At 52.9% G+C, this 26,912-nt stretch overlaps 1 protein-coding gene across 5 annotated transcripts in view; it reads right to left on the reverse strand.

The window, feature by feature from the left end:
- Positions 1–26,912, reverse strand: part of TTC7B (tetratricopeptide repeat domain 7B) — a 127,460-nt gene that overhangs the window by 61,294 nt on the left and 39,254 nt on the right. For 4 of the 5 annotated variants that reach the window (XM_075330195.1, XM_075330194.1, XM_075330193.1 and 1 more), the window contains exons 4-5: positions 24,787–24,917; positions 24,120–24,241 (exon numbers count right to left, since the gene is read on the reverse strand). In XM_075330195.1, the coding sequence (XP_075186310.1) occupies positions 24,120–24,241; positions 24,787–24,917 (253 nt within the window). Of the gene's footprint in view, positions 1–438; positions 533–24,119; positions 24,242–24,786; positions 24,918–26,912 lie in introns of those variants that run through there. The other variant, XM_075330196.1, reaches the window with a different exon arrangement.

Below are 26,912 nucleotides of genomic sequence, written 5' to 3' on the forward strand. Positions count from 1 at the left end.
ACAGAGCACGTGACTCGCTCTCTAGCGCCCCTCTTATAGTCAGGCCAATTATGGAATTGCCCGACAATAAGCAAGGAGGCCGCTATACTACTTATGCCGATTATTGAAGGGTCCCCGGTGAGAGTAGGGTATATATTCCCCCGACCTCCGCGGGCGGAATATATAATATCTTCCCGAATCTCACTGGCCTCCCCACAATAATCCTTGGCACAACTCGCTGCCACCAACCGCTTCACGGTAACTATTAGCCGAACACACAGACGTGGGATTCAAGATCGAGATAACAGAACAGCCCAAGATTAATTATATAATTTAATCGCCTAAAGCACACTAGAAACTACAATATATACAATAGGGAATCTACAGAATATACATATGTCAGAGTACAGTTACAGATAAAGCATGGGTTACAAACAGGTATACAATTACATCAGTTACCTTGTGTGTCTGGCCACAGGGGGGCGCTGTAGACCAGGTTTCTAGGATTCTTCCTCACAGGTCTTTCCCAACCAGGCCCCCGAGCAGAAGAACGCTGGAAAATGGCCGAAGTAGGGTTATCAACCTGGGCAGATCCAGGTCCCCTCCTACCTTAGTGACCTCACAGGGAAGCACTGCCACTCCCCCTGCATGGATCAGAATTATCCAGCAAAGGGGATTTTGGCTATAACTTTGCCTGGGAGCGTCGTAGGCAGACGCCAATGCTCTCATTGTGACAGTTATGAATTTAGCTACAGAACGAGGGGACTCATGACCTGTCTACGAGTTCCCATATGGCTGATATCACGTTTGGTGTGTTTCCCAATGTCCTACTTCCATAAAAAGGGTGTGCCAGCATCGTCCACATGCGGAGACACCATTGTTATGGTTGCCATATTTATCGGAGATATGGCTTGCGAGATATGAACCATTTTTTACTGGAGTCGTTCTGTCTGGCTATTTCCATAGCCTTGCTAATGAGATACAGCTCTTGTTACAGGGTGACGGCAGGGAGTCATCCTGTGTCCTTTGTCCTAAAGCCACCTAATTTCCATATCACAGGACATGGCCATGGAGTTTGTTGTTAAACCAGTTGTGTGAAGGAAAGGGGGGGTGACACCAGGAGAGGGCTTCCTGACATGACTTGAATGTCATGATTTATCGTCATATCTCCGGATTTACCTCACACCTCCCCCCTTTTGAGGGCGCTAGGGGGCAGCACACTCCGGTGTTCCCCCGTGCGCCCGTCCGCGACCTCTCCTTGTCGGGACAGCCCGTCTGCGTTACCGTGGTCACGGCCCCTTTTGTGGCGAATGGTGAAGTTGTATTGCTGGAGCGCAAGGCTCCATCGCAACAATCGCCCATTCGTCCCAGAGACGGTGTGCAACCAGCTGAGGGGATTGTGGTCCGTCTCCACGATGAAGTGGCGCCCGTATAGATAGGGTTGCAGACGCTGCAGGGCCCACACTATGGCCAGGCACTCCTTCTCCATCGTGGAATAGGCAACTTCCCTTGGTAACAGCTTCCTGCTCAGGTACAAGACTGGGTGCTCTTGGCTCGCAGAGTCCACCTGGCTGAGCACCGCACCGAGGCCGAAGTCACTGGCGTCGGTCTGTACTACAAACGGCCGCGTGAAGTCGGCTGCCTGTAGCACGGGCGGGCTGGACAGGGCGTCCTTTAGGGCCCGGAAGGCTGTCTCGCAGTCCATTGTCCAATCGACTGCAGAGGGCAGCTTCTTCTTGGTGAGGTCCGTCAAGGGCTTTGCCAGGCTACTATAGCATGGAACAAACCTCCTATAGTACCCAGCGGTCCCCAAGAAGGACATCACCTGCTTCTTGGTCCTGGGGGTGGGCCAGGATGCGATGGCCTCCACTTTCTCAGGCTCGGGCTTCAGCGTTCCCCCACCTACCCGGTGACCGAGGTACTGGACCTCGCTCATGGCCAGCTGACACTTTCCCGGCTTGATGGTCAAACCTGCCCGGTGGATCCGCCTGAGCACCTGTGCTAGATGCTCTAGGTGGTCCTCCCAGGTGGGACTGAAGACGGCAATGTCATCCAGGTACGCGGCCGCGTACCCTTCAAGTCCCTTGAGCAGGGTGTTGACCATCCGCTGGAAAGTGGCAGGGGCATTCCTCATCCCGAATGGCATCACCGTGGACTCGTACAGTCCAAATGGGGTAATAAAGGCAGAGCGTTCCCTGGCCTTGCGAGTCAGGGGGATCTGCCAATATCCCCGGCTCAGATCCATGATGGTCAGGTACTGAGCCCCGGCCAACTGATCGAGCAGGTCATCGATGCGTGGCATTGGGTACGCATCGGCGACCGTGACCGCATTGAGCCCCCTGTAGTCCACGCAGAACCGAGTGGTTCGGTCCTTCTTAGGGACGAGGACTACAGGCGAGGCCCAAGCGCTGTTGGATGCCTGGATCACCCCCAGGTTCAGCATCTCGTCAATCTCCTGGCGCATGTGTTGCTGCACCTCCAGGGAGACCCGATATGCTGAACGCCGGATCGGGGGATGATCCCCAGTGTCCACGTGATGGACAGCCAAGTCAGTCCTTCCGGGCTGGTTGGTAAACAACCCCCGGAAGGGGTGTAGGGTGGCCCACAGCTGGGACCGTTGGTCCTCCAAGAGCTGGTGGCCAACCTCCACATCCTCAATGGATCCGCCTGCCCGGACCTGGGCTAGCATATCCAAGAGGGTTTCCGCTTCTCCCTCCTCGGGCAGGTTGCACACAGGGAGTGCACATGCCTCCCGCTCATGATGTGCCTTCATCATGTTCACATGGAAGGGCTTCCGCCTTCCACGGGCAGGGTCCAGGGTGACCAGGTACGTCACAGGGTTGAGCTGCTGGTACACGAGGTATGGGCCTTCCCAGGCTGCCTGAAGCTTGTCCTGTGGTACGGGGACCAGTACCCACACCTCTTGACCCACTTGGTAGGTCCTCTCACAAGCGTTCTGGTCGTACCAACGCTTCTGATCGGCCTGGGCTTGAGCCATATTGTCGTGTACCAGTTGCGTCAAGGCCTGCATTTTGTCCCGGAAGCGCATGACATACTCGATAACCGACACTCCAGGGGTGGCCAAATCCCCTTCCCAAGCCTCTTTCACCAGAGCCAGGGGGCCCCGCACACGTCGCCCGTACAGGAGCTCAAACGGTGAGAATCCTGTTGAGGCCTGTGGAACCTCCCGGTAAGCAAATAACAGGTGTGGGAGATACCGCTCCCAGTCACGCCCATGGGAGTCGACCAACATCTTAAGCATCTGCTTTAAGGTGCCATTGAACCGCTCGCACAGGCCATTAGTCTGTGGATGGTACGGGCTGGCCACCAGATGTCGCACCTGGACTTGCTTACAGAGGGTCTCCATCAGCTGGGACATGAATTGGGTCCCCCGGTCAGTGAGCATTTCCTGGGGAAAACCCACTCGGGAGAAAATCTCCAGCAATGCGGTGGCCACCTTGTCAGCCCGAATGGACGACAAGGCCACGGCTTCTGGGTACCGGGTGGCATAGTCCACTACCGTCAGTATGAAGCGTTTCCCGGAGCTGCTGGGGATGGCCAGCGGGCCGACCAGATCCACAGCCACCCTCCTGAAAGGCTCATCGATGATTGGCAGAGATACCAGTGGGGCTTTGGGGCGTGGCCCCGCCTTCCCCACTCTCTGACAGGTTTCACACGAACGGCAGTAGGCAGCCACATCGGCCCCCATTTTTGGCCAGTAGAAATGCTGGTTTAACCTGGCCTTGGTCTTAGCGATCCCTAGGTGTCCGGCCATCGGAATCTCATGTGCGATCCGCAACAACTCCGTCCGGAACGGATAGGGTACCACCAACTGTCGGTCCCTGGGCCACGCCTCCGGTGAACCCTGCTGGACCGTGGCCCGGTACAGCCGTCCTTGGTCCCAGACCACTCGCTCCGGGTCCGAGTCCGAGGGAGGCTGTGCCGCCTGCTCCTTAAGAGCTTTCAGGCTGTCGTCAGCTTCTAACGCTGCCTGAAACCCCTGACTAGATGTGGCCAGAATCGACGAGACTGTCACATCTTCAGTCAGTACCCCGGGACCTGTGTCCTGGCCTCCACCTGACTCGGCTGCCACTTGGTCAGAAGGGGAAGAGCTATCGGACCTCCGGGAGGCCCCTTGGCTCCCAGCACTCCCACTGCGGGTGACAGCGGCCACAGCCGCTGCGACCGTGGGTCGTGCCTGCTCCTCCTCCGTTCCTGACCAAGTCGCCGGTTCAGGCAGACCTACCTGGCTTCCTGACACCCCGGTTGTGGGGGAACCATGCACCGAGATCTTACCTGGGAGCACTTCCGCTCCTGGACCGGCCCCAATCTCACCTGCCTGTTCCCCTCCTGCAGCAACAGAACCCCGCTGTGAAATCTCTGGGGACCCCACATTTGCTGTGGTAGCCCCCACCCCACACACTGGTCCTCCCCCTGCAGCACCCTGCTCTCTGCTTATCCCTGCAGAGGGCAACAGATCCCAGCTCACTGGCTGGTTACTTGTAGAGGCATTGTCACACCTTTCTCTGACCCCCTCCCCTGTCACAGCTGCAGCTGCGTGTGTGTCTATGGTGTCTGTGCAAGCAGAAATATCAGAGTTCACTCCCTCCTCCCTTACATCATTCATAGATAACACATTAACATTGTCCGGAGGCACGTCAGCACTGGCTGAAGGTTCAGCCTTTGGGGCGGGGCCAAACTGGGAGGTTATTTGCCCCAAATCTGTCCCAAGTAGCACGTTTGCAGGGATCCGATCAGTTACCCCCACCTCCCTCACCCCTCGCCCTGCGCCCCAGTCCACATAAATGTTAGCAACAGGCAGCGCCGGGTCAATGCCTCCAATCCCGGAGACAGCGAGGGTTTTTCCAGGGATCAAGTCTTGGGGGGACACCATCTCAGGCCGCACCAGAGTCACCTCCGAGGCGCTGTCTCGCAGTCCTATGGTCACAGACCGGCCGACGGTGACAGGTTGGAAGCTGTCCAGGGACCTACCACCACCCCCACCCACACAATACACCTTGGGCGGCCCTTGGGACGGGGACGGAGCCGGGGCCTTGGGACGCTGAGGGCACATGGCCTTGAAGTGTCCAGGTAGGTTGCACTGGTGGCACCGTCTTGGTTCTGCCACGGGCCTGGAGAGGGGAGTTGAGGGGGACACCCCCTGCAGTCTAGGGGCAGGTGGGGCAGTCGCAGAGTTCATCTTACCCCCTCTCCAGGTGCTGCTGGTGGCCGCTCTCCTGGCCTCAGGGGCCCGGTTGTTGGTGTAGTCATCGGCAAGGGCAGCTGTAGCCGTGGACCCCTTTGGCTTCTGGTCTCGGATGAACTGGCGGAGATCCTCAGGGCAGTTCCACAAGAGTTGCTCCGTGATGAACAAGTCCAGGATCTCCGGTCCGGTGGAAAGCTGCAGGCCTTGGGTCCAGTGGTCGGCAGCTCGGGTAAGTGCCCGCCGGTGGTCAGCCCAGGAGTCCTTTGGTCCCTTCTGCAGCGTCCGGAACTTCTTGCGGTAGGACTCCGGGGTGAGGTTGTACTGTTGGATCAGGGCCCGCTTGATGGTGTCGTAGCCCTGATCCGCCTCAGCAGGCAAGTCCCCAAGGATATCCAGGGCCTTACCCCTTAAACGGGGGGTCAGGTATTTGGCCCACTGGTCCTTGTTCAGATGGTGCTGCAAGCAAGTCCGCTCAAAAGCAGTCAAGAAAGAGTCCAAGTCTCCATCCTTCTCCAGCACTGGGAAGTCCTCAACACGGACCTTTGGAAGTTTGGTGTCTTGAAGGTCACGTGTGGCTGATGAGGGCCGGAGCTGAGCTAGCTGCAGCTGGTAGTCACGCTCTGCCTGGCGCTCTTCACGCGCTGCCTGCCGCTCTGCCCTGCGCTCTGCCATGAGTATCTCGTAGGTATCCCGGTCTCCAGCCTGGAGAAGGGCCATAGCCATTTGAAGAAGGCTATCCGAGCCTCCCAGGCTCGGTGGAATGGCACGTGGTGATCTGCGGCCCGCTGCGGAGCCTGGTGCTTCACTGTCCATTGCAGAGCGGAGGGCTGGCATCTGGCTCGTTGAGGAACCTTGGGCGAGCTCCTCCTCATCTTGTCCAGCAGTGCCCGGTTGTGCAATGTCCTCGGCAGAACGGTTTTCTGGCGTCGAGCTCCTGGAGGGCTCGTGGACAACCTCCTCATCGTCTCTGGCCTGAGCATCGGCCATTCCTTTGGCTTTGCTCCTGGTGCTATCAGCCATTGTTGCAGACTTTGGTCACTGACACAGAACTGACACCTGATGCCTCCACACACCTTACAGTATCTGCACTCTGACACTCTAGTGTTGAGCTAGTCTGAAGACCCCAGCAGCCACAGCTGCTGCAGGCAGTCTTTAGTGTCTGGGAGTATGGGTCTCACACTCACACACACTATTATCTCGATCCCACCGCTATGCCACCAATATGTCACAAACCACCGGGGGGGTCACTCAGAAATCCCCCGCGCTGGCTACCAGTACGTCACACTCGGGGGGTAACAAGTGGGGGTCACCCCTCCTTTATACCTCCCGACCGACAGACAGAGCACGTGACTCGCTCTCTAGCGCCCCTCTTATAGTCAGGCCAATTATGGAATTGCCCGACAATAAGCAAGGAGGCCGCTATACTACTTATGCCGATTATTGAAGGGTCCCCGGTGAGAGTAGGGTATATATTCCCCCGACCTCCGCGGGCGGAATATATAATATCTTCCCGAATCTCACTGGCCTCCCCACAATAATCCTTGGCACAACTCGCTGCCACCAACCGCTTCACGGTAACTATTAGCCGAACACACAGACGTGGGATTCAAGATCGAGATAACAGAACAGCCCAAGATTAATTATATAATTTAATCGCCTAAAGCACACTAGAAACTACAATATATACAATAGGGAATCTACAGAATATACATATGTCAGAGTACAGTTACAGATAAAGCATGGGTTACAAACAGGTATACAATTACATCAGTTACCTTGTGTGTCTGGCCACAGGGGGGCGCTGTAGACCAGGTTTCTAGGATTCTTCCTCACAGGTCTTTCCCAACCAGGCCCCCGAGCAGAAGAACGCTGGAAAATGGCCGAAGTAGGGTTATCAACCTGGGCAGATCCAGGTCCCCTCCTACCTTAGTGACCTCACAGGGAAGCACTGCCACTCCCCCTGCATGGATCAGAATTATCCAGCAAAGGGGATTTTGGCTATAACTTTGCCTGGGAGCGTCGTAGGCAGACGCCAATGCTCTCATTGTGACAGTTATGAATTTAGCTACAGAACGAGGGGACTCATGACCTGTCTACGAGTTCCCATATGGCTGATATCACGTTTGGTGTGTTTCCCAATGTCCTACTTCCATAAAAAGGGTGTGCCAGCATCGTCCACATGCGGAGACACCATTGTTATGGTTGCCATATTTATCGGAGATATGGCTTGCGAGATATGAACCATTTTTTACTGGAGTCGTTCTGTCTGGCTATTTCCATAGCCTTGCTAATGAGATACAGCTCTTGTTACAGGGTGACGGCAGGGAGTCATCCTGTGTCCTTTGTCCTAAAGCCACCTAATTTCCATATCACAGGACATGGCCATGGAGTTTGTTGTTAAACCAGTTGTGTGAAGGAAAGGGGGGGTGACACCAGGAGAGGGCTTCCTGACATGACTTGAATGTCATGATTTATCGTCATATCTCCGGATTTACCTCACAGCCGCCATCAGACACCAGGACACATCACCGCACACTGATCTCCGGCTCAGCCGCAGCACAATAATCACATAACGGGTCGATTTAATAGGATTGAGACCTGGAAGGAACTTCTAATCCGCAGCGTCCGCACAAAGTGACCCGGGCAGTTACAAAAGCTGAAAAGCCGCGGGAATAAAGGACAATACATACAGGGGCTGCACGAAGGGCGATCCCCGAATATACTGCTATCTGCAGGATACGGGGGGCAAAAAGGGGCACAATGAAATGCACGACGGCAGTGACCCCGAAACTCCATCTACAGGACCACAGCGTCACACAGCGGCTGGAGTTCACCAAGCGGTCAGCAGGCACCGGAGGTCACCGCGAGTCCACGCCGCACCCAGCGTTACCGGTCCAGGGTCTAGCCATAATCCAACTTACATAACATCAAAATGTAAACCCGTATCCAACCCCCCGTCCTCAGACGCCCTCCAACGTCATATATGACCTGCACCCGCCCTGAGGGGAACAAAACCTAACACCCGTATAAACGAAGCTACAATCTACAGAGCCCATAAATACACCCGAATATACTGACGAGAGCAGTATTATAGCTGTTATATTCTTCTACATAGGGGGCAATATTATAGTAGTTATATTCTTGTACATAGGGGGCAGTATTATAGTAGTTATATTCTTGTATATAGGGGCAGTATTATAGCATTTATATTCCTGTATATAGGGGCAGTATTATAGTAGTTATATTCTTGTACATAGGAGGCAGTATTATAGTAGTTATATTCTTGTACATAGGGGGCAGTATTATAGTAGTTATATTCCTGAACATAGGGGCAGTATTATAGTAGTTATATTCTTGTACATAGGGGCAGTATTATAGTAGTTATATTCTTGTATATAGGGGGCAGTATTATAGTAGTTATATTCTTGTACATAGGGGCAGTATTATAGCAGTTATATTCTTGTACATAGGGGCAGTATTATAGTAGTTATATTCTTGCACATAGGAGCAGTAGTATAGTAGTTATATTCTTGTATATAGGAGGCAGTATTATAGTAGTTATATTCTTGTACATAGGGGGCAGTATTATAGTAGTTATATTCTTGTATATAGGGGGCAGTATTATAGTAGTTATATTCTTGTACATAGGGGCAGTATTATAGTAGTTATATTCTTGTACATAGGGGCAGTATTATAGTAGTTATATTCTTGTACATAGGGGCAGTATTATAGTAGTTATATTCTTGTACATAGGGGCAGTATTATAGTAGTTATATTCTTGTATATAGGGGCAGTATTATAGTAGTTATATACTTGTACATAGGGAGCAGTATTATAGTAGTTATATTCTTGTACATAGGGGCAGTATTATAGTAGTTATATTCTTGTATATAGGGGCAGTATTATAGTAGTTATATTCTTGTACATAGGAGCAGTATTATAGTAGTTATATTCTTATACATAGGGGCAGTATTATAGCAGTTATATTCTTGTACATAGGAGCAGTATTATAGTAGTTATATTCTTATACATAGTGGCAGTATTATAGCAGTTATATTCTTGTACATAGGGGGCAGTATTATAGTAGTTATATTCTTGTACATAGGGGGCAGTATTATAGTAGTTATATTCTTGTACATAGGGGCAGTATTATAGTAGTTATATTCTTGTATATAGGGGCAGTATTATAGTAGTTATATTCTTGTACATAGGGGCAGTATTATAGTAGTTATATTCTTGTACATAGGAGCAGTATTATAGTAGTTATATTCTTGTACATAGGGGCAGTATTATAGTAGTTATATTCTTGTACATAGGAGGCAGTATTATAGTAGTTATATTCTTGTACATAGGGGGCAGTATTATAGTAGTTATATTCTTGTACATAGGGGGCAGTATTATAGTAGTTATATTCTTGTACATAGGAGGCAGTATTATAGTAGTTATATTCTTGTACATAGGGGGCAGTATTATAGTAGTTATATTCCTGAACATAGGGGCAGTATTATAGTAGTTATATTCTTGTATATAGGGGGCAGTATTATAGTAGTTATATTCTTGTACATAGGGGCAGTATTATAGTAGTTATATTCTTGCACATAGGAGCAGTAGTATAGTAGTTATATTCTTGTATATAGGAGGCAGTATTATAGTAGTTATATTCTTGTACATAGGGGGCAGTATTATAGTAGTTATATTCTTGTACATAGGGGGCAGTATTATAGTAGTTATATTCTTGTATATAGGGGGCAGTATTATAGTAGTTATATTCTTATACATAGGGGCAGTATTATAGCAGTTATATTCTTGTACATAGGGGGCAGTATTATAGTAGTTATATTCTTGTACATAGGGGCAGCATTATAGTAGTTATATTCTTGTACATAGGGGCAGTATTATAGTAGTTATATTCTTGTATATAGGGGCAGTATTATAGTAGTTATATTCTTGTACATAGGGGCAGTATTATAGTAGTTATATTCTTGTACATAGGAGCAGTATTATAGTAGTTATATTCTTGTACATAGGGGCAGTATTATAGTAGTTATATTCTTGTATATAGGGGACAGTATTATAGTAGTTATATTCTTGTATATAGGGGACAGTATTATAGTAGATATATTCTTGTACATAGGGGGCAGTATTATAGTAGTTATATTCTTGTATATAGGGGCAGTATTATAGTAGTTATATTCTTGTACATAGGGGACAGTATTATAGTAGATATATTCTTGTACATAGGGGGCAGTATTATAGTAGTTATATTCTTATACATAGGGGCAGTATTATAGCAGTTATATTCTTGTACATAGGGGGCAGTATTATAGTAGTTATATTCTTGTACATAGGGGCAGTATTATAGTAGTTATATTCTTGTACATAGGGGCAGTATTATAGTAGTTATATTCTTGTATATAGGGGACAGTATTATAGTAGATATATTCTTGTACATAGGGGGCAGTATTATAGTAGTTATATTCTTGTATATAGGGGCAGTATTATAGTAGTTATATTCTTGTATATAGGGGACAGTATTATAGTAGATATATTCTTGTACATAGGGGGCAGTATTATAGTAGTTATATTCTTATACATAGGGGCAGTATTATAGCAGTTATATTCTTGTACATAGGGGGCAGTATTATAGTAGTTATATTCTTGTACATAGGGGCAGTATTATAGTAGTTATATTCTTGTATATAGGGGACAGTATTATAGTAGATATATTCTTGTACATAGGGGCAGTATTATAGTAGTTATATTCCTGTACATAGGGGCAGTATTATAGTAGTTATATTCTTGTACATAGGGGCAGTATTATAGTAGTTATATTCTTGTATATAGGGGACAGTATTATAGTAGATATATTCTTGTACATAGGGGGCAGTATTATAGTAGTTATATTCTTGTACATAGAGGGCAGTATTATAGTAGTTATATTCTTGTACATAGGGGGCAGTATTATATTAACAGGAATAATTGAGATAATGAACTAAAAGAAAAACACCGCATTAGATCCTCGTCCTGTTCTGGAATATGATTGGAGATTTGCGGTATAATGCAGTCGGTTCTGTGTGATCGGCGTGGACAGAGTAATGATGGGATGGCGGCAGCAGGAGGTCATTACTGAATAGCGATAATATGGTAACACTGCATTTACTTGTGGCTTCCGGAATAGATAATCATTTATCTGGGAGGTCTCGGCAGCATTATTATTACGGTTCTTTGAATGATATAATCCTACAATAGATCATGGAGGATCACGGAGGATCAGTGCAATGGATTATCGGGGTCTTTGCAGAGCATGATATTGAGGGAATATGTAAATGTAAAGGGCAGACCGGGCTCAGCGCTGCAGTGCGGCGTCTCCCTGCGCTGCGTCCTGGGTCTCCCTGCGCTGCGTCCGGCGGCTCCCTGCGCTGCCTCCGGCGGCTCCCTGCGCTGCCTCCGGCGGCTCCCTGCGCTGCCTCCGGCGGCTCCCTGCGCTGCCTCCGGCGGCTCCCTGCGCTGCGTGCCCCTGCGCCGCGTCCGGCGGCTCCCTGCGCTGCGTCCCCCTGCGCCGCGTCCGGCGGCTCCCTGCGCTGCGTCCCCCTGCGCTGCGTCCGGCGGCTCCCTGCGCTGCGTCCGGCGGCTCCCTGCGCTGCGTCCGGCGGCTCCCTGCGCTGAGTCCCCCTGCGCCTCCCTGCGCTGAGTCCCCCTGCGCCGCGTCCGGCGGCTCCCTGCGCTGCGTCCTGCGGCTCCTCGCGATTACACAAAACCTTACACGAAAAAGGCTTTTAATTCCTGTATATCTCATTTCTAACATTTACAGGTCGGCCGACTCTATTAGCAGAAGCCGGGACGTCTGGAATTCATTAAATATCGAAATATTGCACTCCCGTAATCATATGTACAACATATGATCATCAGACGGTGGCAAAAACCGAGCAAAAACGACAGAACTCAGATCCTCATCGACAGCAGCAAGAAATCTGAGAGGTCGTCCATTTCTGAACAGTCTGAGAATGGAACATGTGAGAGTAGCCTTGTTTCTATGCAATGATATAAAATCTTCTGCTTGCTCTGGGGTTGCCATGGCAACAATTATCAACTCTACATGGACTTCCCAGCCCTCATGATAGAAGAGGACACAAGACTGTGGCGAGAGCGCAGAGCTAGGCCCCATCCGAACGTTCAAGATTCTCTCAGTATGCGAGAAGTGTGACATGACTCTTCAGTTGCTTGGTGCTACCATGGCAACCCCAGAGCAAGCACGACAGCTGCTGCAGCACTGAGGAGGAGAATCAGTACTGCATCACACACAAGTCGGCGGAGGCTGAAAATACATCGAAAAGGGAATCAAAATCCTCAATTTCAAAACTTGGAGCAAGACACAGGACACAGCGTAATAATGCCACGTTTTAGAATTTAACGGAGGCATAAAATCCGCCATATTATGATGCAGTCCCTGAATCAGCAGTGACAACCTAATATTAAAGGGGTAGCGCGGCACATTAAAGGGAGCGATACAGTTCACATCACTACATAAATCCGGAGCTTTACGGCCTCACACTGATCTTGAGCTGTAGCTGATTTTTTTCTCCGGTTACACCCAAAGATAAATCCTTTTTTCTTCGGCGCTCCATTGGGAGACCCAGACGATTGGGTGTATAGCACTGCCTCCGGAGGCCACACAAAGCATTACACTAAAAAGTGTAAGGCCCCTCCCCTTCTGGCTATACACCCCCAGTGGGATCACTGGCTCACCAGTTTTCTGCTTTGTGCGAAGGAGGTCAGACATCCACGCATAGCTCCACTGTTTAGTCAGCAGCAGCTGCTGACTATGTCGGATGGAAGAAAAGTGGGCCCATATGGGGTCCCCAGCATGCTCCCTTCTCACCCCACTTGTGGTTTGTAAGGTTGAGGTACCCATTGCGGGTACGGAGGCTGGAGCCCACATGCTGCTTTCCTTCCCCATCCCCCTGAGGGGCTCTGAGGAAGTGGGATCTTACCGGCCCCCAAGCCCTGAGGCCGGGCTCCGTCCACAGACCCATTGAACCTGCTGGATAAGGAGCCGGGGGTACCGTTCAGGGACAAGGCCCTGCAACTTTCAGGTACTCTGTGTCCCCGTACAGACAGGCACGCACACGCCAGACTTGCTGGGTGTGTTAGTGCGCCGGGGACAGTGGCGCTGCACGCTGGGGTTTGAGTCACAGCAGCTTAGCTGTGTGACTTCATGTGCTGGGAACTACCGCGCCGGCCACTCTCGGAGCGGCGGCGCGGCTGGGACTTGTAGTGCGCCGGGGACTTAGCGCCGACCGCGCTTTTACGGTGGCGGCGCTTATAAATTTAGTCCCCGGCTTTTGCGGCCTAGCTCCGCTTCGTTCCCGCCCCCTCCCTGTCAATCAGGGAATGGGACAGACGCTGTGCAATCGTCAGCGCCGAGGGCTGGAGCCTTATTTACATGCTCCAGCCCTCTCACTAGGCACAGTGGAACGCAGGTTTCCCGCTTTTGGTCTGAGCACGCCCAGGGCCCGCCCCCCCCTCCACAGGACGCCGGCAGCCATTCCTGCGTGCAGTCTGGCTGGAGGACGGACACAGGCTCTGGGAGACCCAGACTAGGGATTTCTGGCGACCACACACCCGCGTTTAGCGGGCGGTAAGCAGCACATTAGTGCTGGCCCCACTAGTGCCACAGTGTGTATTGGTGTACTTTTTCCTGTACCAGATATCTATATATATATATACTGCACTGTACGGTCGCTTCTTGGCTGTATACCCCTATATTGCTCTGAGGAGACAGCAACATGTCATCCACAAAACGCAAGGGTGCCAAGGCACGGGCTGTATACACTGCTTGTACAGCATGTGGGGCTAATCTACCAGCAGGCTCCAACGACTCTCATTGTATGCAATGTTCAGTCCCAGTGGCACTTCGTCAGCCAGAGCCTATGGTGGTGGTAGCCCAGGCAGAGGCGCCTGTGAACCCTGCCCCGGTGACGGGGACAGAATTTGCAGTCTTTGCTGATAAAATGTCTGTGACTATGACAAAAATCCTGGAGACCTTGCAGTCCAGGCCAGTTGCTCAGGCCATGGACACTGCTGTGTCTATGTTCCCCGGTCCCCCTCAGTTGGAACTAATCCGTACTTCAAGGGGGTCCCAGGCATCACAGGCTGAGGGCTCTGACTCTGATGACAGTCCCAGGCCGCCTAAGCGAGCTCGCTGGGAGAGACCCTCCACGTCGTCACGCGGGTCAGGGTCTCAGCGAGAAGGGTCTCTATATGATGAGACAGAGGTGGGTGATCAGGAGTCTGGTCCTGACACCGCACTCAATTTGGATACGCCAGATGGTGACGCCATGGTAAATGACCTTATAGCGGCCATCAATAGGCTGTTGGATATTTCTCCCCCAGCCCCTTCAGCAGAGGAGGCAGCAGCACAGCAGGAGAAATTCCATTTCTTCAGCGCTCTATTGGGAGACCCAGACGATTGGGGTATAGCTACTGCCCTCTGGAGGCCACACAAAGCACTACACTAAAAGTGCAAGGCCCCTCCCTCTCTGGCTATACCCCCCCGTGGTATCACGGGTACTCCAGTTTTAGCTTTGTGTGCGAAGGAGGTCAGACATTCCATGCATAGCTCCACAGATTTTAGTCAGCAGTAGCTGCTGACTAGTTCGGATGGAAGAAAAGAGGACACATATAGTGTTCCCAGCATGCTCCCTTCTCACCCCTGGATGGTGTTGTAAGGTTGAGGTACCTATTGCTGGTACAGGGCTGGAGCCTGACATGCTGTTTTTCCTTCCACATCCCCTTGGGGGTTCTGTGGAAGTGGGATCCTGCCGGCCTCAAAGCTCTGTCGCCGGGCTCCATCCACAGACCCATCAGAACCTGATGGATACGGAGCAGGAGTACCATCAGGGACCGGGCCCTGCATCTTACAGGTACTCTGTGTCCCCGGCAGGCACAGACACACTCCGGGCTGGCTGGGTGTTGTAGTGCGCCGGGGACCGTACACTGAGCTGGTGTTCCTACAGTCATCTGGGGGACTTTGTGTTCTGGGAACGCAGCGCCGACCCTCACTGGACCGGGCGGCGCTGCTGTGACTTGTGGTGCGCCGGGGATACGCCGACCGCGCTTTTACGGCGGCGGCGTTTATAACTCTAGTCCCCGGCTTTTGGGCCTAGGACGCCGGCAGCTCCGATCGTTCCCGCCCCCACCCTGTCAATCAGGGTAGGGGAGAGACGCTGTTTCACGGCAGCGAGGAGGGCTGGAGCCTGATTTACATGCTCCAGCCCTCACACTAGGCACAGAGGGAAGCAGGCTTCCCGCTCTTGGTCAGGAACGCCCAGGGCCCGCCCCCCTTCTTCCCTCAGGACGCCGGCAGCCATTACATGCATGGCTGGCTGGAAGAAGGACGCAAGGCTCTGGGAGACCTAGACTGAGGGGCTTTGGAAGACCACACACCCGCTCTTTAGCGGGCTGTAAGCGGCTTTTCAGCTGGCCCCTCTAGTGCCTCAGTGTATGTTAGTGTATTGTGTCACTGGACATAGAGATTTATTGATTTCTTGCACTGTGAGGTCGCTTCCTGGCTGAATACCCCAGATCGCTCTGAGGAAGCAGCAGCATGTCATCCACAAGACGCAAAGCTGCCAAGGCTAGGGCTGTGTGCACTGTGTGTGCTGCTTGTGGGACTGCTCTACCAGCAGGTTCCAAAGACCCCCATTGTGTGCAATGCTCAGATCCGGTGCTGCTTCGCCAGCCGGAGTCAGGAGAGATAGTGACCCAGGCTGAGACGCCTGTAAGTCCTGCCCCGGTGTCAGGGTCAGACTTTGCAGTTTTTGCGGTTAATATGTCGGTGACTATGGCAAAAATCCTGGAAACTTTGCAATCCATGCCTGGGGCTCAGTCTATGGACACGGCGAGGTCTATGTCCTCTAACCCTCCGCAGTTGGATTTAATCCAGACTGCAAGGGGGTCCCCGGCCTCTCAGGATGAGTATGATGACTCAGATGATTGCCCCAGCCACCCCAAGCGGGCTCGCTGGGAAAGACCCTCAACGTCATCACACTGCTCAGGGTCTCAGCGCAATCAGTCTCCCTGTGATGTGTCTGAAGAGAGTGATCAGGAGTCGAATCCTGGAACCCCTCTCAATCTGGATACCCCGGATGGGGACGCCATGGTAAACGATCTTATCTCAGCCATCAATAGGCTGTTAGATATTTCTCCCCCAACCCCTTCAGCAGAAGAGGCAGCGGCAGAGCAGGAGAAATTTCGTTTCCTCTATCCCAAGCGTAAATTAAGTGCTCTGTTGGATCACTCTGACTTCAGAGAATCAATCCAGAAACACGATGCTCATCCAGAAAAGCGTTTCTCTAAACGTTCTAAGGATACACGTTATCCTTTCCCCCCTGAGGTGGTCAAGCGCTGGACCCAGTGTCCAAAGGTGGATCCCCCGATTTCCAAACTTGCAGCTAGATCCATAGTTGCAGTGGAGGATGGCGCTTCACTTAAGGATGCCAATGACAGACAGATGGACCTTTGGTTAAAATCTGTCTATGAAGCTATCAGCGCGTCGTTTGCTCCAGCATTCGCAGCCGTATGGGCGCTACAAGCTATTTCAGCTGGTTTAGCGAAAGTGGATGCTATCTTACATCCAGCGGTGCCGCAAGTGGCGTCCCTTACCTCGCAGATGTCCGCGTTTGCGTCTTACGCTATCAATGCGGTCCTAGAATCTACCAGCCGCACCTCAATGGCGTCTGCCAATTCGGTAGTTTTGCGCAGGGCATTGTGGTTAAAGGACTGGAAAGCAGATGCTGGTTCCAAAAAATGTTTAACCAGCTTGCCTTTGTCTAGAGAAAGACTGTTTGGCGAGCCATTGGCTGACATCATTAAACAGTCCAAGGGTAAAGACTCCTCTTTACCCCAGCCCAGATCAAGCAAACCTCAGCAGAGAAAGTGGCAGCAGAAGTTTCAGTCCTTTCGAGGTTCGGGCAAAACACAATTCTCCTCGTCCAAAGGGACTCAGAGGACGCAAAGAAACTCAGATTCCTGGAGGGCTCATTCACGCCCCAAGAAAGCAAATGGAGGAACCGCTTCCAAAGCGGCTACCTCATGACTTCCAGTCCCCTCCCTCCGCATCTCCGGTCGGGGGCAGGCTCTCCCGCTTTTACGACACTTGGATGTCACAGGTCAAAGACCGGTGGGTGACGGACATTTTGTCGCGCGGGTACAGAATCGAGTTCAGTTCTCGTCCTCCAGCTCGGTTCTTCAGAACCTCCCCACACCCAGACCGTGTAGATGTCCTGCGGCAGGCGGTGGACTCCCTAAGAGCGGAGGGAGTAGTGGTTCCTGTACCGTTTCAGGAACAAGGGAGAGGGTTTTACTCCAATCTCTTTGTGGTGCCAAAAAAGGACGGCTCATTCCGTCCTGTTCTGGACCTAAAACTGCTCAACAAACATGTGCACGCCAGGAGGTTCCGGATGGAAACCCTCCGTTCTGTCATTGCCTCAATGTCTCAAGGAGACTTCCTTGCCTCAATAGACGTCAAGGATGCTTATCTCCACGTGCCAATTGCTACAGAACATCAACGTTTTCTACGTTTTGTGATAGGAGACGACCATTTTCAGTTCGTAGCTCTGCCATTTGGTCTGGCGACAGCCCCACGGGTCTTCACCAAGGTCATGGCGGCGGTGGTAGCAGTCTTGCACTCTCAGGGACACTCGGTGATCCCTTACCTAGACGATCTACTTGTCAAGGCACCCTCTCAAGAGGCATGCCAACTCAGTCTACAGGCTACGCTGGAGACTCTCCAGACTTTTGGATGGATCATCAACTTTCCAAAGTCAAATCTGTCACCGACACAGTCACTAACGTATCTTGGCATGGAGTTTCATACTCGAGCAGCGAGAGTGAAGCTTCCGCTAAACAAGCAGCGGTCCCTACAGACAGGGGTGCAATCGCTCCTTCAGGGCCAGTCGCACCCCTTACGGCGCCTCATGCACTTCCTAGGGAAGATGGTGGCAGCCATGGAAGCAGTTCCCTTTGCGCAGTTTCATCTGCGTCCACTTCAATGGGACATTCTCCGCCAATGGGACGGGAAGACGACTTCCCTAGACAGGAAAGTCTCTCTTTCCCAGACGGCCAAGGACTCTCTGCAATGGTGGCTCCTTCCCACCTCATTGTCTCAGGGAAGATCCTTCCTGCCCCCATCCTGGGCAGTAGTCACGACAGATGCGAGTCTGTCGGGGTGGGGAGCAGTGTTTCTACACCACAGGGCTCAGGGGACGTGGACTCAGCAGGAGTCCACCCTTCAGATCAATGTTCTGGAAATCAGGGCAGTGTATCTTGCCCTACTGGCCTTCCAACAGTGGCTGGAAGGAAAGCAGATCCGAATCCAATCGGACAACTCCACAGCGGTGGCATACATCAACCACCAAGGAGGGACGCGCAGCCGGCAAGCCTTTCAGGAAGTCCGGCGCATTCTGAATTGGGTGGAGGACACAGCATCCACCATATCCGCGGTTCACATCCCGGGCGTAGAAAACTGGGAAGCAGACTTCCTCAGTCGCCAGGGCATGGACGCAGGGGAATGGTCCCTTCACCCGGACGTGTTTCAGGAAATCTGTCGCCGATGGGGAGTGCCGGACGTCGACCTAATGGCGTCTCGGCACAACAACAAGGTCCCGGCATTCATGGCGCGGTCGCGAGATCAAAGAGCGCTGGCGGCAGACGCCTTGGTGCAAGATTGGTCGCACTTCCGCCTCCCATATGTATTCCCGCCTCTGGCACTCTTGCCCAGAGTACTACGCAAGATCAGATCCGATTGCAGCCGCATCATACTCGTCGCCCCAGACTGGCCGAGGAGATCGTGGTATCCGGATCTGTGGCATCTCACGGTCGGCCGACCGTGGTCGCTTCCAGACCGTCCAGACCTGCTGTCTCAAGGGCCGTTTTTCCATCAGAATTCTGCGGCCCTGAACCTGACTGTGTGGCCATTGAGTCCTGGATCCTATCGTCAACAGGATTATCCCAGGGAGTGGTAGCCACAATGAGACAAGCTAGGAAGTCAACTTCTGCTAAGATCTACCACAGAACGTGGAAGATTTTCTTAACCTGGTGCTCTGCTCAGGGAGTGTCTCCCTGGCCATTTGCATTGCCCACTTTTCTATCTTTCCTGCAATCAGGGTTGGAAAAGGGCTTGTCGCTCGGCTCCCTTAAAGGGCAAGTCTCGGCACTATCCGTGTTTTTTCAGAAGCGTCTAGCACGTCTTCCTAAGGTGCGCACGTTCCTGCAGGGGGTCTGTCATATTGTGCCCCCGTACAAGCGGCCGTTGGATCCATGGGATCTGAACAGGGTACTAGTGGCTCTCCAGAAGCCGCCCTTCGAGCCTCTCAAAGAAGTTTTTTTTTTTTTTCTCGCCTGTCACAGAAAGTGGCGTTTCTTGTTGCGATCACATCGCTTCGGCGAGTGTCTGAGCTGGCTGCTCTGTCATCCAAGGCTCCCTTCTTGGTGTTCCACCAGGACAAGGTTGTGCTGCGCCCCATTCCGGAGTTTCTCCCTAAGGTCGTATCCTCGTTTCATCTTAATCAGGATATATCATTGCCTTCTTTTTATCCTCATCCGGTTCACCGGTATGAAAGGGACTTGCGTTTGCTAGATCTGGTGAGAGCACTCAGGATCTACATTTCCCGCACGGCGCCCATGCGCCGTTCCGATGCACTTTTTGTCCTTGTCGCCGGTCCGCGCAAGGGGTTGCAGGCTTCTAAAGCCACCTTGGCTCGATGGATCAAAGAACCAATTATAGAGGCCTACCGTTCTGCTGGGCTTCCGGTTCCTTCAGGGCTAAAAGCCCACTCAACCAGAGCCGTAGGTGCGTCCTGGGCATTACGGCACCAGGCTTCGGCTCAACAGGTGTGCCAGGCAGCTACCTGGTCGAGTCTGCACACGTTCACCAAGCATTATCAGGTGCATACCTATGCTTCGGCGGATGCCAGCTTAGGTAGAAGAGTCCTGCAGGCGGCAGTGACATCCCCGTAGGGGGGGGCTGTTTTGCAGCTCTAACATGAGGTATTTCTTTACCCACCCAGGGACAGCTTTTGGACGTCCCAATCGTCTGGGTCTCCCAATAGAGCGCTGAAGAAGAAGGGAATTTTGTTACTTACCGTAAATTCCTTTTCTTCTAGCTCTTATTGGGAGACCCAGCACCCGCCCTGTTGTCCTTCGGGATTGTTTTTTGCTGTTTGCGGGTACACATGTTGTTCATGTTGAACGGTTTTTCAGTTCTCCGATGTTACTCGGAGTTAATTTGTTTAAACCAGTTGTTGGCTTCCTCCTTCTTGCTTTGGCACTAAAACTGGAGTACCCGTGATACCACGGGGGGGTATAGCCAGAGAGGGAGGGGCCTTGCACTTTTAGTGTAGTGCTTTGTGTGGCCTCCAGAGGGCAGTAGCTATACCCCAATCGTCTGGGTCTCCCAATAAGAGCTAGAAGAAAAGGAATTTACGGTAAGTAACAAAATTCCCTTCTTCCTGTATCCCAAGCGTAAATAGAGTACTTTTCTGGACCACTCTGACTTCAGAGAATCAATCCAGAAACACCATGCTTATCCGGACAAGCGTTTTTCCAAACGTCTGAAGGATACACGTTATCCCTTTCCCCCCTGCACTGGAGACTCTCCAGACGTTCGGGTGGATCATCAACTTCTCAAAGTCAAATCTGTCACCGACCCAATCACTGACGTATCTTGGCATGGAGTTTCATACTCTCTCAGCGATAGTGAAGCTTCCGCTGGACAAGCAGCGGTCACTACAGACAGGGGTGCAGGCTCTCCTTCAAAGTCAGTCGCACTCCTTAAGACGCCTCAAGCACTTCCTCGGGAAGATGGTGGCGGCAATGGAGGCGGTTCCGTTTGCGCAGTTTCATCTGCGCCCACTTCAATGGGACATTCTCCGCCAATGGGACGGGAAGTCAACATCCCTGGACAGGAAAGTCTCCCTTTCCCAGACGGCCAAGGACTCTCTGCAATGGTGGCTTCTTCCACTTCATTATCACAGGGAAGATCCTTCCTACCACCGTCCTGGGCGGTGGTCACGACAGACGCGGGTCTGTCAGGGTGGGGAGCAGTTTTTCTCCACCACAGAGCTCAGGGGACGTGGACTCCGCAGGAGTCCATCCTTCAGATCAATGTTCTGGAAATCAGAGCAGTGTATCTTGCCCTACTAGCCTTCCAGCAGTGGCTGGAAGGAAGGCAGATCCGAATTCAGTCGGACAACTCCACAGCGGTGGCATACATCAACCACCAAGGGGGGACACGCAGTCGGCAAGCCTTCCAGGAAGTCCGGCGGATTCTGATGTGGGTGGAAGCCACAGCCTCCACCATATCCGCAGTTCACATCCCCGGCGTGGAAAACTGGGAAGCAGACTTCCTCAGTCGCCAGGGCATGGACGCAGGGGAATGGTCCCTTCACCCGGACGTGTTTCAGGAAATCTGTCGCCGCTGGGGAAGGCCGGACGTCGACTTAATGGCGTCCCGGCACAACAACAAGGTCCCAACCTTCATGGCACGGTCTCGCGATCACAGAGCTCTGGCGGCAGACGCCTTAGTGCAAGATTGGTCGCAGTTCCGGCTCCCTTATGTGTTTCCACCTCTGGCACTCTTGCCCAGGGTGCTACGCAAGATCAGATCCGACTGCAGCCGCGTCATACTCGTCGCCCCAGACTGGCCAAGGAGGGCGTGGTATCCGGATCTGTGGCATCTCACGGTCGGCCAACCGTGGGCACTACCAGACCGACCAGACTTGCTGTCCCAAGGGCCGTTTTTCCATCGGAATTCTGCGGCCCTGAACCTGACTGTGTGGCCATTGAGTCCTGGATCCTAGCGTCTTCAGGATCATCCCAAGGGGTCGTTGCCACCATGAGACAGGCTAGGAAGCCCACGTCCGCTAAGATCTACCACAGAACGTGGAGGATATTCTTATCCTGGTGCTCTGCTCAGGGAGTGTCTCCCTGGCCTTTTGTATTGCCTACATTTCTTTCTTTCCTGCAATCTGGGTTAGAAAAAGGTTTGTCGCTCGGCTCCCTTAAAGGGCAAGTCTCGGCGCTATCCGTGTTTTTTCAGAAGCGTCTAGCACGACTTTCTCAGGTGCGCACGTTCCTGCAGGGGGTTTGTCATATCGTACCCCCGTACAAGCGGCCGTTAGATCCATGGGATCTGAACAGGGTACTGGTTGCCCTCCAGAAGCCGCCCTTCGAGCCTCTGAGGGAGGTTTCACTTTCTAGACTATCACAGAAAGTGGCTTTTCTGGTAGCGATCACATCTCTTCGGAGAGTGTCTGAGCTGGCAGCACTATCATCCAAGGCTCCCTTCCTGGTCTTCCACCAGGACAAGGTAGTGCTGCGCCCATTCAGGAGTTTCTCCCGAAGGTGGTATCCTCTTTTCATCTTAATCAGGATATCTCTTTGCCTTCTTTTTGTCCTCATGCAGTTCATCGCTATGAGAAGAATTTACATTTGTTAGATCTGGTGAGAGCACTCAGAATCTACATTTCCCGCACGGCGCTCCTGCGCCGCTCCGATGCACTCTTTGTCCTTGTCGCTGGTAAGCGCAAAGGGTCGCAGGCTTCCAAGGCCACCCTGGCTCGATGGATCAAAGAACCAATTCTTGAAGCCTACCGTTCTGCTGGGCTTCCGGTTCCATCAGGGCTGAAGGCCCATTCTACCAGAGCCGTGGGTGCGTCCTGGGCATTACGACACCAGGCTACGGCTCAACAGGTGTGCCAGGCAGCTACCTGGTCGAGTCTGCACACTTTCACCAAGCATTATCAGGTGCATACCTATGCTTCGGCGGACGCCAGCCTAGGTAGAAGAGTCCTGCAGGCGGCAGTTGCCTCCCCGTAGGGGAGGGCTGTCTTTGCAGCTCTAACATGAGGTATTTCTTTACCCACCCAGGGACTGCTTTTGGACGTCCCAATCGTCTGGGTCTCCCAATGGAGCGCCGAAGAAGAAGGGAATTTTGTTACTTACCGTAAATTCCTTTTCTTCTAGCTCTTATTGGGAGACCCAGCACCCGCCCTGTTGTCCTTCGGGATGTTTTTGTTGTTTGCGGGTACACATGTTGTTCATGTTGAACGGTTTCAGTTCTCCGATGTTACTTCGGAGTGAATTTGTTTAAACCAGTTCTTGGCTTTCCTCCTTCTTGCTTTTGCACTAAAACTGGTGAGCCAGTGATCCCACTGGGGGTGTATAGCCAGAAGGGGAGGGGCCTTACACTTTTTAGTGTAATTGCTTTGTGTGGCCTCCGGAGGCAGTAGCTATACACCCAATCGTCTGGGTCTCCCAATAGGAGCTAGAAGAAAAGGAATTTACGGTAAGTAACAAAATTCCCTTCTTTTTTAGGTTTCATCTGAGTCTTGAAGACTTTGCTGGGTCGCTGCTGGTTCAGTGTCTGCACAGCACAGATCTGCTGTGCATTCATGTGGATGGAGTGGATGAATGGATTCCCGGGGTCCCCTGTGCAGCGATGGTGACGGCTGAGCGCAGACACTGAATCAGCAGGGGCGACGGGCAGAGGAGAAGACAAGACATAAGAGAAATCGCCTCCAAGGTTTGAACTTGCGGTAAATGAATACATTTTATTTTCTTCTTTCTTGATGATGAAGCTACAAAGTCACCGAATCTGGATCCTACGGGTGAAGTGGGCTCACGGGGGAGGGGGGGGGGGTCACAGACACCGGACTAAGGGGTCTCTAGGCCACTGACACATATTAGCGGTATACGTACTGTGCATCCTCGTGAAAGTTTATCCTGCAGCGGAACGTTATAAACATACAGAGAAAATAAAAGATCCACAAGAAGTGCAAACGAAAATAAGTGCCCCCCTCCCCCCAATAGAGAACACAGAGGACAGGAGGGGTCACCGATCCGGGGGGCCGCACGCCGGCCGGACACCACTCACCCGTTCTTGAAGTACAGGACGTGCGCTCGCTGCAGCCCGGTCTCCAGGAAGAAGCTCATCTCCTGGTCCGGGGCCGCGGGGCCCGGCTTCGGACTCCGGTTCTGTATATTTGCTGCCTGCACCTGACGTGGGAAGAAAATATATATATATATTTGTAGGAAGATTCTTCTGCTCCGCAGCCGCTGGGTCAGAAATGTGGATAACTGATCAAGCTTGTTGCTGCCCCTTTAAGTCCACATTACCACCGCCGCCGCCTCGGCCCAACCAATCAGAACTCTTGGATCTCGGGAGACACAATTCTCATTTCCACTTTTATTTAATATGGCCGGAGCGGGGGTCCCATGATTTATTAATGCCCCCCACAGCTGCAGGGGGGAATACACCGGGTTCTTACATCCACTAGTAAATGTGAAACAAGAACTAATAGGCGAGTATTGATTGTCCCTTATCTCTATTTGCTGCACAGATCAATGGCAGCTATTGTTCCCTGTTATCTTCTCCAAGGCCACAACAGCTCTATCCACCTGACACTGCACAAAAGGAGCGGACTTCAACCCGTGGAGCTCCCCGTGCCCTGACAGTGGCAGGATGTGAGGGCATGCTGGGTGCGCTGGTTCTGCAGTGGTTGGATGGAGCCCCCGCACCCCGGCCCTCGGCGCGCGCTCACCCGCTCCACCTCCTGCAGGTACAGCAGGGCGATGTCCCCCGACTTCTCGTAGCAGGTGATGATTTCCTGGTCCCGGTCCACGTGGAGACTGTTAGTGGAGGAGGAATACGGCAGCTTTTCTAGACAAAGACCTACAATTTACAGAAAAAAAACAGCGGCAGTGAGTGGTGAAACATGGCCGACAGCCGAGGCTGCGCAGCACCTGCACAGAACAAGAGGCAATCAGAGCGGCACATCGCTTATAGATCTCAGCCCAGCAGAGGGATGTGTAATAGAGCAAGTGGCCACAACCAGGGTGCACGGCCTCACAAGCGTGGGCAATGGTGGCCTCACCAGCGGGGGGGGGGGGGGGGGGGCAGAGCGGCTTCACCAGCGGGGGGGGCGGCAGAGCGGCTTCACCAGCGGGGGGGGGAGGCAGAGCGGCCTCACCAGCGGGGGGGGCAGAGCGGCCTCACCAGCATAGGGACAGGGCAGCCTCACCAGCAGGGGGGCAGAGCGGCCTCACCAGCAGAGGGACAGGGCAGCCTCACCAGCAGGGGGACAGAGCGGCCCCACCGGCAGAGGAAAGGGGGGGGGGGGGGAGAACGGCCTCACCAGCGGGGGGGGGGCAGAGCGGCCTCACCAGCGGGGGGGGGGGCAGAGCGGCCTCACCAGCGGGGGGGGGGGGGGGCAGAGCGGCCTCACCAGCAGAGGGACAGGGCAGCCTCACCAGCAGGGGGGTAGAGCGGCCTCACCAGCAGAGGGACAGAGCGGCCCCACCGGCAGAGGAAAGGGGGGGGGGGGGAGAGCGGCCTCACCAGCGGGGGGGGGGCAGAGCGGCCTCACCAGCGGGGGGGGGCAGAGCGGCCTCACCAGCAGAGGGACAAGGCGGCCTCACCAGCAGGGGGGGGGGGGCAGAGCGGCCTCACCAGCAGAGGGACAGGGCGGCCTCACCAGCGGGGAAGGGGGGGGGGTGTTATGAGCGGCTTCACCACCTGGGGGGGGGGGCAGAGCGGCCTCACCACCGGGGGGGGGGGGGGGGCAGAGCGTCCTCACCACCGGGGGGGGGGCAGAGCCGCCTCACCACCAGGGGGGGGGGCAGAGCCGCCTCACCTCCAGGGGGGGGGGAAGCAGAGCAGTCTCACCACCAGTGGGGGGCAGAGCGGCCTCACAACCAGGGGGGCACGGGACAGCAGTCACAGAGTACGGGCAGAGGGGGTTTTGGGGGGCTGCTGAAAGACTTCTGCTGGCTGTCAGTGAATGAGAACATTCAATGTCCTATAGGTTTTATTGGGGGATGGTTGCACCTCGGACAATGATCACACGGGGTGCTGCTCCTTTTCACTGAGCACCCCATCTTATCGCTCCCCATCCACACTCCTGTTCTCGTGAGCGCAGCAGAGTCCTCTCCCCGCGTCTAAGCTGATATGACAAGTGTAATTTTTCCGGTAATTACTTGGCGGCACTAATGGCATAACGGTATTAATGTCGCGGATTGAAGAGGAACTGTCACTTTGTCACTGAGGCTGGAGACTGAATGCAATCCGATCCGAGGCCAGCGAGAAATGGAGCGAGCGTAATCTGAGGACACGGCGCCCCTGCTGCACACAGAGTATAACACAAAGACCAATGTGTGACCGAGCGACTGCAGGAGAAAAGGTATTTATAGCTGATCTCTGGTGATGGATAGGAGGTGTTCTCAGTGATGTCACTGCTGATCTCTGGTGATGGATAGGAGGTGTTCTCAGTGATGTCACTGCTGATCTCTGGTGATGGATAGGAGGTGTTCTCAGTGATGTCACCGCTGATCTCTGGTGATGGATAGGCGGTGTTCTCAGTGATGTCACCGCTGATCTCTGGTGATGGATAGGCGGTGTTCTCAGTGATGTCACTGCTGATCTCTGGTGATGGATAGGCGGTGTTCTCAGTGATGTCACTGCTGATCTCTGGTGATGGATAGGCGGTGTTCTCAGTGATGTCACCGCTGATCTCTGGTGATGGATAGGAGGTGTTCTCAGTGATGTCACTGCTGATCTCTGGTGATGGATAGGCGGTGTTCTCAGTGATGTCACCGCTGATCTCTGGTGATGGATAGGAGGTGTTCTCAGTGATGTCACTGCTGATCTCTGGTGATGGATAGGAGGTGT

The sequence above is a fragment of the Anomaloglossus baeobatrachus genome, chromosome 12, assembly GCF_048569485.1.
Source record: "Anomaloglossus baeobatrachus isolate aAnoBae1 chromosome 12, aAnoBae1.hap1, whole genome shotgun sequence".
In the NCBI taxonomy this organism is placed as follows: domain Eukaryota; kingdom Metazoa; phylum Chordata; class Amphibia; order Anura; family Aromobatidae; genus Anomaloglossus; species Anomaloglossus baeobatrachus.